The sequence below is a fragment of the Sus scrofa genome, chromosome 11 (genome assembly GCF_000003025.6).
Source record: "Sus scrofa isolate TJ Tabasco breed Duroc chromosome 11, Sscrofa11.1, whole genome shotgun sequence".
Taxonomy (NCBI): domain Eukaryota; kingdom Metazoa; phylum Chordata; class Mammalia; order Artiodactyla; family Suidae; genus Sus; species Sus scrofa.
This window is the reverse complement of record NC_010453.5, coordinates 5,353,189-5,367,829: the sequence shown is the minus strand read 5'-3', so window position 1 is coordinate 5,367,829 and position 14,641 is coordinate 5,353,189. Positions and strand designations below refer to the sequence as shown.

Sequence of the window (14,641 nt, the reverse complement as noted above, 5' to 3'; positions counted from 1 at the left end):
AAAAAAGCAAAAATAAATAAATAAATAATAAGTGAAAAAATAATAAAAGAAAAGAAAAAGTTTGTTTGTTAGTGATCAGAGGAAGGAGAATTAAAAGTGAGTTAACATTTAAGGAATGTTCTTTTCCTTCCACCAAAGTGATTTTGGTCAGGACGCACGTACTTTCTGAACATGACTTCATTGTGGATGGAGTCGAACAGATACGTTTATACGTGGCATCACCTGCGAGGCACACCCACAGGTGTATAAAAGGCCCCAGAAAATTCGATTTCCTTGAAAATGAATATTCTCTTATTTGTGAGCTTTACAAGATGTCATATGCTGTGTAGACTTCCAGTGACTGCTTTCTTTAAAAAACAAACATTGGAATTCCCTTGCAGTGGGTTAAGGACCCCATGTTGTCAAGGCAGCAGCTCGGGTCACTGCTGTGGCACGAGTTCAATCCCTGGCCCTGGAACTTCCATATGCTGCAGGCACATCCAAAACACACACACAATAAAAACAACCCAGGAGTTCCTGCTGTGGTGCGATGGGTTAAGAATCCAAGTGTAGTGGCTTGGGTCTCCATGGAGGCGTGGGTTCAATCTCTGGCCTCCGCAGGTGCAGCCGTAACAGCAAACAAATAACAAAACCCCGTTATGCGAAGATTCATTCCTGGTATTACATGGCGTAGTGAATGTACAGTGATGAAAATTTTGGAATTCCTGTGTGGGTCGCTGGGGTAAGGACCGGGTGTTGTCACTGCTGAGGCGTGGGTATGAGGCCCTGAAAACACCTACATGCCGTAGGCACAGCCAAAAAGATGATAAATAGAATAAAAACAATTGCCACTATTTAACCATTTTCACATGATGACACTTGAAGTTGGGGTTTTGGTTGGGGTGATGGGTTCATAGGTTTTAGGCTTAATAACATAACTTTTGTATGGACCAAATAGGACATTTTCTTAGGAAGGATGGTATTTAAAAACTTCTTAGGGAAAAATGAAATGAGGCTCTTTTAAACCCGACTCTTACCACAGGTTCAGTTTTACTTTGGGTCACATTGTGTCCCTGTCAGATTTGTTTCCTCTGTGCCACGACAGGAACTCCAACTACACGTTTTTAACATGAGTCAGAATACAACTCCTATTAGACCCCTAGCCTGGGAACCTCCATATGTAGCAGGTGCAGCCCTAAAAAAAAAATAAAAATAAAAAAAAATAAAAGTTCCTGTCGTGGCACAGAGGAAACGAATCCGACTAGGAACCATGAGGTTGCAGGTTTGATCCCTGGCCTCCTTAGTGGGTTAAGGATCCGGCATTGCCGTGAGTCGTGGTGTATGCATAAGCAGCCCTGATCTGGCGTTGCTGTGGCTGTGGTGTAGGCTGCCAGCTATAGCTCTGATTGGAGCCCTAACCTTGGAACCTCCATATGCCGCAGGTTTGCCCCCCCCCCCAAAAAACAAGCAAAAACAAGCCCTGACTTTGGAGACGTGCTGTTGCCACTGCGCGGACACCCTCTGCGCCAGGCCCTTGTAGGAATCTCGCCAGCAGGTGGCGCCCTGGGACTAGTGTTTTCGTTACCAGCTCGACTCCAGGATTCCCTAAGAAGCAGAATTAAAGAAAAGGCCAATGGGTTGGTTAGAAGGAAAAACACCCCTCTGTGCTGATAACGTTCACTTCATTCATTCGCCGACTGTGGGCATGACGGTGCATTTTACGTGCGTTATTTACACCCTCTGGACAGTAACAGAGCAGCCTGGGGTCATGGTTTTTCCTAGGACCTGGCTTTTTCGCTCTCTTCTACACCAGGCATTTGTCTGCACAGGGAATTGGCTTTTGAACTTATTCTTCTTGGAGCACCTTCTATGCATAATGTTCAGCTTCCTATGCTGAAAACGAAGACTGTTTCCTAGATTTTTCCAGGGGTAACAAAAATAACCCCAGGGGGCGGTGGCAGGGGGGGCTCTTCTCACAGCTGCAGCCTCCTCCCAGCGCTGCTCCTTCCCGATCTTGCTTCTCCTCCTCAGCTCTTCATGAAGGACCCTCTCAGTCACAGCTTTGTCTGAACTCACCCGCCACTGCCACTGTCATTTTTGTCAAAAATAAATGGCATATTGGAATTCACATTTGTTAATCTCTGTGCCACAGTCACCATCAGCAGCAGACAAAAAAGGAGGGAATTATCACCTAAAAAAGCCATATCTCTTGGAGTTCCTACTCTGGTGCAACAGGAGCTCTGGGTCACAGGTTCGATCCCCGGCCAAGCACAGTGGGTTAAGGATCTGCCGTCACAGTGGGTGGCAACCCCAGCTGGGATCTGATCCCTGGCTCGGGAATTCCATATGCTGGAGGTGGCCAAAAATGAAAAGAAAAAAGAAAAAGAAATTAAGAAACTGCTTTGGCCAACACATCTTTTCAGCTCCTGGAAATCCAATAGGTATTAAAGTCCAAATTACCTAAAAGAGACCGAAAAGTCGTTGATGATTTTTTTGTGTGTGTGGTAAAATATACATAATGGGAGTTTCTGTCATGGTGCAGCGGAAACGAATCCGACTAGGATCCATGAGGATGCGAGTTCGATCCCTGGCTTCGCTCAGTGGGTTAAGGATCCAGCATTGCCATGAGCTGTGGTGTAGGTCGCAGACTCCGCTTGGATCTGTCATTGCTGTGGCTGTGATGTAGGCCGGCAGACGTAGCTCCGATTTGACCCCTGGCCTGGGAACCTCCATATGCCTTGAGTGCGGCCCTAAAAAGCAAAAAAGAAAAAAAAAAAGAAAAAAGAAGAAGAATCATAGCTTGTATGGTTAAACATAAATTATGAAACAATATATATAAATTAAGGAAATTATAGCTTTATTGATACGTAATTCATATACCACACAATTCACACGATTTATAGTGCACAAGTCAACCCTGTACCTTTTTGCTGGGATGAAAATTTCCTGCCCCTCTGACTAGCTTAAATTTCCTTCATTGGTTTGCCTGGGGGAGAGCCAGGCAGGATTAACTGAGCTCACCCCCCCACACACCCCGCCGGACCCCTGGTGCTTCTGTAGCGTGGGTCCCCAGATTCCATATTAGGAATTTGGGTGAGTTTGTGTGTGCGTGTGTGGATGCAGTTTCTATGCACACGACTCTTTAATACTTTGGCCGTTTGTGTCTTAAAAGTTCCTAGGTGAGCAGGCTGTTTGCACTTGCATTGTTGTCATAGATAAAACAGGCTGAAAGGGGGTCAGGCTCCCAGGCTCTGCCAGAAATGCAGGCACGTCTGCAGCGAGGCCCTTCCCACCACGTATCAGCATTTCCATGAGTGAAGGAGTTTCCGCTTGCAAATTCAGATGTCTATCTCTCTCCTGCTGCTTGCAGAGGGGCTGGGGGCTGAGGACTGCCAGGCTCCAAGCCCTGGCTGGGGCGCTTTTGGCGGGGGGGAGGGGCTTCCGAGTGCAGAGTAAGAGGAGGAGGTAAGGGTTGTGCAAGGTGGGTGGGGGGTCGAGGAGCAGTGGAGCCGGAACCCCTTCTCTCCGGACTCTCGGCTTCTGCTCTGGCTTCTGTTGCTGGCACCAGGGTGGGAACCAGGCTGGGAGCCAGGATGGAAGGCGCCCTCCTTCCAGAACGGGGGCCTCTTCTGAACTCTGATGGGGCGCAGCCAGCCCTGGGAGGGGCCGAGGCTGGGGCGCCACGGAGGGGAAGCGGAGGCAACGGACCCTGAGCCGTTTCCTGGGGCTTCAGGGAAAGCAGCAGGGACAAAAGGACTGTGGTGACCCTGGTGGCAGAAGGGAGAACAGAGCACGTTCTGTGGTTGGGCCATTGCACACACACCACAGAACCAGTGTTTTCACATTTCTACGGGAAGCATGTGATGTGCAAGAGTGAATCATATATAGGTTAATATATGTATATGGTTAACATATATACACATACGCCTCACCTGTCGGTGAAGGACGTGTGTATGTATATGTATATAAACATATAAATATTAAATATATATATGTATATACACACTTCACCACCAATTTCCCCCCTTGGAAAAGCAAATTTCATCACCTTCTTTTCTGTCTGTCCTTTAGTCGTGACCCTTTGGCCCAGGAAGCCAAAGGGTGACACCTGAGCTGGGAAACAACGAGGCTGTCCTCTCACTGAATTTGGATGCAGATGAAAGTGGAGTTAGCATGACTTTTGGAAATACATTTGCATTTTCAGCTCTACAGGGACCAGCAGCAATAGCTTTCATTTTAAATTCTGAGCCCTCCTTTTCTTTGTCTTTCTCTCCCACAGTGTTGCTGTTTTGAGCAGGCATAGCAGGTATTCGCGTGAGAAATTTAATCCACGTGGTCATCGGGTCAACTCCCCCCCCGTGTTTATTACACGCTTCCCGTGGGCACAGAACTCGGCACCCGGGACATAAGCAAACAAGACACACTGTCTCCAGGCTCATGGACTTTGCCGTGGCTGAGAGGTGATAACACAAATAAATACACACAATAAGCAAGGCGCTTTCAGACAGGGATAGATATATTCGGGAAGAAAATAACACATAAGGGTGTGTGGGCGACACAGGAGAAGGGGACAGAATGATTCTGGATGCCACATCTGGTGGAACAAGAGTCTATTAAGTCCTTGTGTTAAGCATGTGCAATACAGAGAAAGGGTAAAACACACTCTCTGTTTTCCACAGCAGCAGCAACAAGACGGGCCATCAAAGCAAGTGGGTTGACTCATGAGCTGTCTGGGTTATGGGGAAACATCCCTGGGATAACGATGACATAAAAATGTGAATCGCACCAGAAGTCTATCCGCCTTGAATGTCGAGAATAAAAACAGCCCCTGCTAGCTGAGATGGTTGGGGGCGGGGGGAGTTTGGTTGGATGTGTTTACCCTTTTGCAAGGTCTCTGCATCCTGGCTGAGACCTTAAGCCTGTGTTTGTTCATTGCACAAGGACTCAGGATCCGCTTCTCTCCCAGAGGCATTTAAAACATGCCAAGCTGCTGTTGCATCAAAAACAAGCCTGTGCGTTCAGCAAACAGCAGCTGGGGAGCAGAGCCGCCGCGCTCACCCAGAGGGGAGCCTCGACCCGCTGGAACGGCAGCCATGGACATTGAGAAGGTCAACTCCATGGACTTCGGAGAATTTGTGGACGTGTTTGGGAATGTCATCGAGAGATGTCCTCTGATCGCAGCGGCTGTTTGGTCCCAGCGCCCCTTCTCTGGCTTGGAAGATTTAGAGAAGCACTTTTTTGCCTTTATTGACGCTCTTCCACCGTCAGGTAAGGCTTCAGTGTCGGACACTGAGGTGGTCTACCGAGGGACCCCAGAGGGGCTTGTCCAAGTAGTGGGGAGAGGTCCCGTGGCTTTTTAAATTTTTAAAAAATATAAATTGTTAGACACTCTTTGAAGGTTACTTTCCATTGACAGTTGCTGCAAAACATTGGTGCTGCACAAAACATTTTCAAGCCTGTCCTATACCTAAAAGTGTGGCCCTCTCCCTCCCCGCCCCAGACCCCCCCCACCACCACCACCGGTTTGTTCTCTCTCTGTGAGTCTGCTGCTTTTTGGTTCTCAAAATACGCTTCGATGTTTCCTTTAGTGGCTGGTCGCTGGTGGATGTATTTCCTTCTTTGGGGGGTCAGTTCGGTAGCGGGGATCCGGCACTGGTGACGCCCAAAGGGGAATCAAAGAACACGGGTCGCTTGGCTCGGGCAAAGCGGCTGTTAAATATTAAAGCTGTGGGGTTACGAGGAAAGAGGAACAGGCGCGGTGTCCCGGGGCCTCACAGGCCAAAGGTCAGCGGGGGCCCCCCCAGCCGCGTGCGCTCCGGGAATGTTCTGAATGCAGGCGAGGAGCCAGCGCCGTATCACCGCATCTCAGGGCCCAGGGGAAAGAGCAACCGGCTGACATTCTTACCAGAAAGGGCCGGTTGGGACCAGACTGCTGCGCAGAGTAAACGCGCTCAGATCAGCAACTCCCCGCGGGGTGAGGCGGCAAGACAAAAATCTGCAGGAATCCCTCTGGAGCAGGAGAGGGACGGCGCTGAAATCCTTGGGCAGAGAGAGAAGGGGAGGCGCTTGTGGGTGGGGAGGGGAGGGGAGGGGGGTTGGGGTCAGGCCCAGCCCAGTGACTCAGAATGACACGCGGCCCCACGGGGGTTCAGAGGCCAAAGGTGAGCCGCCAAGGCTGCCTCCGGGGCAGGCAGGGCGCACGGTCTTTGCAGGAGCCTGGACGGGACGGACGGGCTGCCTTCACAGAGGGGGGCTCCCTTCACGGAGGGGATCTTGGGGAAGCGAGGTCTCCCTCCGAAGCCCAGCGCTTTGACCCCCGCCAGCCACGGTTTCCGGGGGTCGGAGGAGTTCTCCGGAATGGGGACCTCCTCTTAATTCCTTTTAGGCGCCTCCAGGGAGGGGGGAGGATGGGGGTAAAAATCAAGCTGTCAGGAAGGGGGGGGGCATGTGGACCGTCCCCCACCTCTCAGGGCTGAACCCTCAGACATCAGGGAACCTCTGTATCCCGGCCAGTGTGGGACGCCCACACCACTCCGTGGATACTGGGACTCGATAAAATGTTTGTTGAATGCATATATGAAATTATTCCGAAGAAGATTTTGAAAGATGATGCACCCTGGTGTTATCCCTTCACGCCACTCTTTAACTGGGGTGACTTTAGAGGCGGGTCCGTGGGACAAATGACTGGACCGAGTTTGGGCCACACAAAGGCTCGTTTGCTTTTCTGTGCTCGGTTCTCTGGAGGGATCTCCCTGCTGGTGGAGCCAGCTTCTCAGCCCTATGCTTCCCTCAGGCAGCTGGGAGCACAGCCTGTCTCTAATCGCCCGGGATCTAATCCTACTCATCCTCACGGCATTAGACAGGCGAAGCCAGCGATGGTAATAGCAGCCGCCCGAAGGATTTAACTCTTAGTAGTGCTGGGTTTCAAGCACTTGCCAAACACTTTGCATTTGTGAACTCAGTTAGTCCTTATCCTAATCCTAGAAAACAAGTAGTATCATTATTATCCCCATTTTACAGAGAAGAAAACTGAGGCATAGAGAGATTAAGTAACTTGATCAAGGACGCAGAGCTAGAAAGTGGCAAAACTGGGATTCAAACCCGGATGGCCAATCCAACAGCCTTTGAAGGCTTGTTCCAGAGACTCAAAAGCAACATCTAGAAATATTTCCTAGGGGTTTCATTTATTCATTCGCTATTCATTCAGTCGGCATTAATGTTTGTTTTTTTTAAATAAATAAGATTCCCTGCCATAGTCTAGCATTATCTTGGCAACACACTGGGTCTAGTAGTCTTTGAATCCTAAAACTAAAAGGGAGCTTAAAGAGACCTTCAGGATAGGAGTTCCCATCCTGGCGCAGCGGAAACGAATCCAACTAGGAACCATGAGGTTGCGAGTTCGATCCATGGCCTCGCTCAGTGGGTTAAGGATCCGGTCTTGCCATGAGCTGTGGTGTAGGTTGCAGATGGGGCTTGAATCTGGTGGTGCTGTGGCTGCAGCTGTAGCTCCAAAACGACCCCCAGCCTGGGAACCTTCATATACGGCCCTAAAAGCAAAAAAAAAAAAAAAAAAGAAAAAAAAGATGTTGAGGACATGATGATCTACCTGGTCAAGGATTTGTTTTAGATGACCAAAGAAAACCCTCTATCATTAACAGAAAACGGAAAATTCAGTGTTTAGGTACATCAAGGTGGACAGTCCATTTAGGTGACGCTATGATGATCATTGGCCAGTAGGTGGCAGTCAAAGATTAATGTTCAGCTTCAGCAACACTTGCCAAAGTTCTCCTTCAAGCCCATCAGTTCCTGATTCCCTCCCCCCACCCCACCCCCAGACATGGCAAGAGTAAAGGGAAGAAACTTCACACACACACACACACACACACACACACACACACACACACGGCCAATAATGAACCAATTCAGTACTGATTTGTGTTAAAAAGCAAAGACCAATAAAACTGTCATAACAGTTAATCATGCATTTCTTTGTGGCATTTCAGGATTGCAATAATGTCGTAATTCATTATTTAATACTTATTTCAGAACACAGTTGGTGAATGAATGAAAGAGCCGGAGGCTAATAATTTCCTTAAATGCAGGCTGTAAAGTACTTAGATGAGGCTTTTGAAAAGTGTTCATTCAGGAGTTCCCGCTGTGGTGCAACGGGATCCCCAGAGTCTCTGGTCTCTGCTGCACGACGCAGGTTCTGTCCCCAGCCTGGCACAGTGGGTTAAAGGATCCAGCGTTGCCACAGCTTCGGGGTAGGTTGCAACTGATCCCTGGTCCAGGAACTCCATATGCCACGGAGAGGCCAAAAAAAAAAAAGAATTAAAAAGTGTATTCATTTGGTCAAAGACTATATAACACTCCATCCCCAGAGTGATGTGTTAGTGAAAATTTACAGAGTGCCTGCTCTGCTCGGGAAACGTCCCTGCCTTCAACGAGTTTACATTCTAGTGAGGAGAGACAGGATTAACATAAATAAATAAGATGATTTCAAGTCTAGAAAATACTAGAAGAAAATGTGTCATCCGGTAGAAAATACGTAATAAAAAAGGTCTTTCTTAGAAAACGATGTTTGGGAGTTCCCGTCGTGGCGCAGTGGTTAACGAATCCGACTAGGAACCATGAGGTTGCGGGTCGATCCCTGCCTTGCTCAGTGGGTTAACGATCCGGCGTTGCGTGAGCTGTGGTGTAGGTTGCAGACATGGCTCGGATCCTGAGTTGCTGTGGCTCTGGCATAGGCTGGCAGCTACAGCTCCGATTAGACCCTAGCCTGGAACCTCCATATGCCGCGGAGCGGCCCAAAAATGCAAGAAGACAAAAAAAAAAAAAAAAAAAAAAAAAAAAAAAAAAAGAAAACGATGTTTGTGTTTAAAACCAAGAGTTGAGAAGGAAGCCGTGAAAGATCTGGGAGAAGGAAGGCCACCCTCAGAAAAGGAACTGGAGACATCTGATGTCTGGGGACACAGAGAGACCAGGGTGTTTGGAGACTGGGGGGGACAAGAGGAAAGAGGGGTCCGGCGGGGGGGGGTACTGGGGTGACAGTGAGAGTGAGGGGCGATGGTCCTGGGCAGGTGGACTAGGGTTGGAGCTGGAGAGAGGAAGAGGTGTGGCTGGATTCTCAGAATATATTTTATTTTTAAAATTTTGTTTCTGGAATAAAACCTTTGAAGTGTATTTTATTTTACCTCCTTGAGTGTGATCACATTTATAGTTGTGCAATGATCATCACAACCCAATTTTATGGCATTTCCATCCCAAACCCCCAGCCCCCCCACCCTCCCAATAGACTTTAGAGTTACAGCCAACGGGGATTTTTGATGGATTCGTGGGGGGAGGTGGGAGGGTGGGGAGAGGCAGATCAGAAATAAAGAGAAATTAAGGATAACTCCAGGTTTCTAGTCTAACTGGTTGGCTGGTAGTGCTGTTGTCTTCAATGAGGAAGAGCTTAGATTTGAAAGGACAGGCTGGCGAACGGGATGCCATTACATCTGAGATGCCCAGTAATACTCGGTCAGCTGGAAGTACTGAGGGTTCAGGTGACCCATAGCAAAGGACCACGGTGGAAACCTGGGCACAACCTGGGCACCAGACTGGATCTGGTTGTCAGGAAAGAATCTGACGGCTGTTAAAGCCACGGGACTGATCGAGCACAGTTAGGGCATCTGTGTGAATATAAGATGTGGAGAGATGTGAATACTGGGTCCTAGGGCACTTCCGTGTTTGTGACCTGGCAGAGGATGGGCATCGGCCAAGACCAACCACATGATATGCTCCGTCGAGGCTGAAAGAGAAGACGGAACCCTGGTCCTTGGGCTTGTCCATCCACTGTGACCTGATGAGCCCATTGGCTGGTGGGTGGGGCTGGAAGCTTGAAAGGAAGGTGAGGAATGGAGAAGGCTGAACAGGTGATCCCTTGCAGGAGTTTTGCTTCCAGGAGGAGCAGAGAGGCAGCGGGGGAACAGGGAACAACAGGGAATCAAGAGCAGGTTTTCCTTTTGTTTATGTGTTGATGAAGGTGAGGCAGCGTGGGGGGCGGGGGTTGCTGTTTGCTATTGTAGCCTTTGAGGTGGAAGAAGGAACTGGCTCCAAGAGCCCAGTGGAAAGGGTGGCCTTAGGCACCAGGAGGGGGAACACACGAGTCGGTACCGTGTGGGGACATCAGTGGGACTGCAGTGGGCTTCGAGGCCAAGCCTGCTCTTCAGTGGCCGCCCCTGTCTGCCCTGTTCTTCTGTTGAAACAAGGAGTGTCAGCTCTGTGCCAGGAACTCTTCATGGTTTGTGGTTGCAGCAACGGATGCAGGACGGGATGGAGAATGGGAGCTTGTGAAGGCTGAGGTGCTTAGGGCTCATCCGAAGGAACATGTCGAGTGTTCACTTGGCCCATAACAAAGGAGCAGAGTGGAGAGCTGGGGGCTAGACCGGATCTGAGTATCACGAAAGAATTGATGATGGCATTTAGAGCCATAGAACTAGATGAGAACACGTCGGGCACCCGTGTGAATACAGAGGGAAAGATGTTCAGGACGGAGTCCTGGGGTCCAGCGGTGTTTGGGATCTTCCAATGGCACAGGCAGAACTGTCTGAGATTTTAGGAAAGACTGAAGAGCGGGCAGCGTGGAAAGGTCCTGAACCAAGAGACCCTGGCTGGCCTGGCTCGGCTTGGGCATTCCAGGTGGCAGGACCCGCAGGGCCCAGGGCGGGCGGGAGGTACCCAGGCACAGTCTCCAGCCTCCTCCTGGGTTGAAGGCCACGGGCTGGGAGCACCCTAGGGACGCAGCGCTGGAGGGGGAACCTAGGAACCCGAGCTGAGCTGTGCCTCAGGCAGGGCCCCTGAGTCAGCACCCTCCTTGGCAGGACAAGGGGTCAGTGGTTTGGGGCGATAAAGATGGCGTCTGGCTGAACCAGGGTCAGGTTCTGTTTCTTTGGAACTACTATTCCTGCCTGACAGCCCACACCCCCTTCTTTTTATCTGCAGGTAGGGGTGTGTGTGTGTGTGTGTGTGTGTGTTTAAATCCCGGTTCCTCTTCTCTAGTCCCTTCTCTTTGCTCTGCCCCTTTGTCGCCTGCCTCCCTTCCTCTTTCCCCTCTTCTCCCACAAACAGTGGAAAACACACACTTAATCCTGGGCAAACATTAACTCCAGGTGATGTTTTCAAGAGGGGAGACGAGCCTGGCAGAGTGAGGAGCGAGGTACCAAGGCCAGAAGGAAGAGGCAGGTCTGGCCACAAGGAAGGGTGGCCCTGCTCCAGGAGGAGAAGGGTTCTGGTCGGGGTGGCGAGGGGACCGACCCTCCCTCCACTGGCCCTTCCACCAATAACTGCTTCTTCAAAGCTCTAGGAAGCTGGGCCATTGCTAAGTAAGAAACTGGGTGGGTGGGTGGGCGGGGGCGGGGGGAAAGCCATGGGTGGGAGAGGGAGAGTTCGTTTGGGAGAAGGCAGGGTCTCGGCCCCCTCACTTCCTCCCCCAGAGGCTTCTGTGAAAATCTGAATGAGCAGGGGGGATGGGGCGGGCCTGTGGTCAGGACTGTGAACCGCCCAGGGCTGGCTCCCTGAGGCCCCCAGTGCCTCAGCAGTTTGCGGGGGTCCAGGCCGGGTAAATGCAGAGCAGATTGGGGCAAAGCTCTCAGCCTCAGGCCTAGGAAGGGGCCGTGGCAAGCCACCTCCCCACCCAGGGCTGGGGACCCCCAGGTTGGGAATGTAACACCACATGGACACGGCTGGATGCAGGAGGCTGGAACCAACCACTTCAGCGGTGCAATACGCAAGGGATACAGCCCAGGAGGGAAGTTCTCAAACGGTGGAGATGGGCTTATTCATGACATGAGTTTCATTTTAAACTCCCCTTAACCTTGTAGGGGCCGCCAGGGCCCCCAAGATGCCCATAGTCCAGCGCCCAGGATCTGGGGTCAGGCAGCTACAGGCCAAGTGACCTTGGCCAGGTCACCTAATCCTTTTGGAGGCTTGGTTGGTTGAACCCTCTCTTCAGTGCAGATGTCCCCCCCGCCCCCCGCCCTCCGACCCCTGCCCTCGCCAGTTCTCCCCACTTCTCAGGACATGGGTCCTTTCCCGGGGCAGAAGCTAAAAGGTTGAAGCAGGAGAAGTTTATACCATAATTAAAGGGAGGGTGAATGGCTCCCTTTCCCAGTGGGGCCCCACGTCTCGCCCCAGCCCTGCGGTCAGATGCTTCCAGCCCTACCACTGTACAGTTACCTGGAGTCTACTAGGACAAATAATATGGCTGTTGAGCACATGTTTGCTAGCATTAGGCACTGTTTGGGGAAATGACTGGTCTTTAATCCTCAGGACTGCTCGCAAGGCAGGTGTCATGAGCCCCGTGGTACAGGTCTGCTCCCTGCTTACCGGATCTCACCCAGCCCCAAGGCTTCTAGTTCCCTCTGCAGAGAGCTCAGCAACACGATTGGCTGGGGCTCCGGAAAACCCCGGGGATTAGGACTTAAACCCCCAGCTGTCACCCCAGGGGTTGCCAATTTTAGGCCAGTTTTAGACTGTGAGGCCTGTCTTCCCAGGAAGCATCCTCTGAGGTCCCTTTGAGATCGGCTGACACAGTGGGTGGGTGGGGAGTGGGAACTATTTTCCGAAAAGGAGGAAAGCCACTTTCATTCAAAGCGCCCTAGAAATCGGCTGGAAATGGGTTTCTTCGCAGTTAATCCTCTCCAAAGCTCTTTGCACGCCTGATTCCAGAAGCCCCGAACTCACACTTCGGGTCGCAAAATCCTGGGCGTTTATTTGCAAGCCCCTTGGACGCGCGTTAGCCCTACGGACCCTCCCCGCCCATCTCCTTAGGAACCCAGCGAAACCCAGGCCGCGGCTTTTGCAGGAAGTCTTCGGGCCCTCGCGTCCGGCCCTGGACGACATCAAAGCCCCCCTGAGAGCAAAGGACTTTGAAAAGATACGAAACGCTCGGGCTCCTTATCGCGTCCCCGCTCCCTCCCGAGCAAGTCGTAAATTCCGAGCCTCTGCGGCCTCTCCCCTCCGCTCTTCTTGCCCCAAGGTCTCAAAGGACAAACTTGTCACTTCCCGCCCCGCCCCCGGGTCCTGGCCGGGGCTGAACGAAGCGGGGATGAAGGGGCGCGAGGTTGGGGACGCGTTTGAAGGGCAGGTGTCCTGGGCGCCCCGAGCCTCGGGGGACCCTGCTTCCCTTCGGGGCGGGGCAGGGCCAGGGGCCGGGCGCGCACGCCGCCCGCGGCGGCCTCTGCGCGGCGCGGTAACGCGCTCCGCCGCGTGTCTGTGCTTCTCCGCAGGCCAAGAGGGCATCCTGCGCTGCCACCCGGACCTGGCGGGCCGCGAGCTGCTGCGGGGCGCGCTCACCGCCGAGTCGCTGCGGGAGCAGAGCGGCGCGGGCCTGACGAGCCTGGGCGCGGCCGAGCGGCTCCGGCTGGCCGAGCTCAACGCGCAGTACCGCGCGCGCTTCGGCTTCCCCTTCGTGCTCGCCGCGCGCCTCCGCGGCCGCGAGGCCGTGCCCCGCGAGCTGGCGCGCCGCCTGCAGTGCCCGCCGGCGCAGGAGCTGCGCGCCGCCCTGGCCGAGGTGAAGAAGATCGGCCGCCTGCGCCTCGCCGACCTCCTCGCCGGCCACCCCGCCCCGCGGTAGCGGCCGCGCCAGCCGGGGCCCCGGGACCGGGCCGCGCGGCCGGCCGCGCGCGGGGCGCCTGGAGCGGCGTCCATGCGGGCGCACAAAGGCGGGGAGAACCGAGCCCTTCTGTCCGCCTCCCCGCTCGCGCGCGCTTTGCCCAGTAGCACCAGGTAGTTGCGCGCTTTGCCGGCGATTCCCTCCGCTCTCTGCCTCGATTCTGCACTCCCTTTGCGGCCCGCTGACACCACCAGCCTTTGTGGATTTCGAAGCGCGTACCCAGCTCCGTTGGGCCTCCCCACCCTCTCCTGCTAAACCTGAACCCGGAACCGCAAGGCCACACAGACGGAAAAGGAATGCTTTATTCCCCAGCGGTTTGTCTGCTGCTGCTGCTTCCACCTCGGTTGCTGCACCCGGCGTTTACATGGGAGCGGAAGCGTCTGCCTCGCTCTGGGACACCGATGGGAGCCCAGAACGAGGACCGCAAAGCGCCGGGGAAGTGGCTTGGGGTGGGGGGACGGGGGCGGGAGGGTGCAGGAGAGAGCCCCGCGCTGGGCCCCCGCTGGGCCCGCGCTGGGCAGGCGGAGAAGGCTGGGAGGGGGGCTTCTCCAGGTTGACGGGCCTGAAGGTCAGGGCCGGTGGCCTCCCGTCTCTTCTGGAAGTCGGCCCATGACAGCTGGTTCTTCAGAACCTCAGACTGCCCATCCGTCATTAAACGTAATTTTTAAAATAACTGAGTCATGTTCACTGAGTGCTGCTGGATAACGTGGGGCCCCATAGCGCGGACACAGCTGGTGATGGAGAAAAATCGGTACCCAGAGAAAACTTTCTGGCCAGGGTAGGCCAGCCCTGGGGAGCTGGTCAAGCCTGAGGTTCCAGAGCCCAGAGGCCTGGGCAGCGCTGGCAGGAATGTCCACTCACACAGGAGGAGCCCACTGTACACACACACACACACACACACCCTCTCTCTCTCTCAGCCATACACACTGGAAGGTCTACTAGACCCCAACACATATTACTTAGGCTTCTGTTTGGCAGAGGAGAAACAAGCCATGCCGTCCCTGTCAA

At 53.0% G+C, this 14,641-nt stretch overlaps 1 protein-coding gene across 2 annotated transcripts; it reads left to right on the top strand.

Annotated features, from left to right (window-relative positions):
• URAD (ureidoimidazoline (2-oxo-4-hydroxy-4-carboxy-5-) decarboxylase) lies at nucleotides 4,349-14,306 on the top strand. 2 transcript variants are annotated; one of them, XM_003357809.4, is made up of 3 exons: nucleotides 4,349-4,439; nucleotides 4,921-5,247; nucleotides 13,248-14,306. In XM_003357809.4, exons 2-3 carry the CDS (start codon nucleotides 4,959-4,961, stop codon nucleotides 13,592-13,594), a joined length of 636 nt encoding a protein of 211 aa, XP_003357857.2. In that variant the 5' UTR covers nucleotides 4,349-4,439; nucleotides 4,921-4,958; the 3' UTR covers nucleotides 13,595-14,306. The 2 variants fall into 2 exon arrangements, with proteins under 2 accessions (XP_003357857.2, XP_013835866.1); XM_013980412.2 differs by lacking the exon at nucleotides 4,349-4,439 and having other exon boundaries at nucleotides 4,476-5,247.

Bases quoted from the DNA above. Each gene is read 5' to 3' on its own strand.
- URAD (XM_003357809.4), top strand. From the start codon at position 4,959: ATGCCAAGCTGCTGTTGCATCAAAAACAAGCCTGTGCGTTCAGCAAAC. The intron at 5,248-13,247 runs GTAAGGCTTCAG...GCTTCTCCGCAG, and splicing joins TGACGCTCTTCCACCGTCAG to GCCAAGAGGGCATCCTGCGC.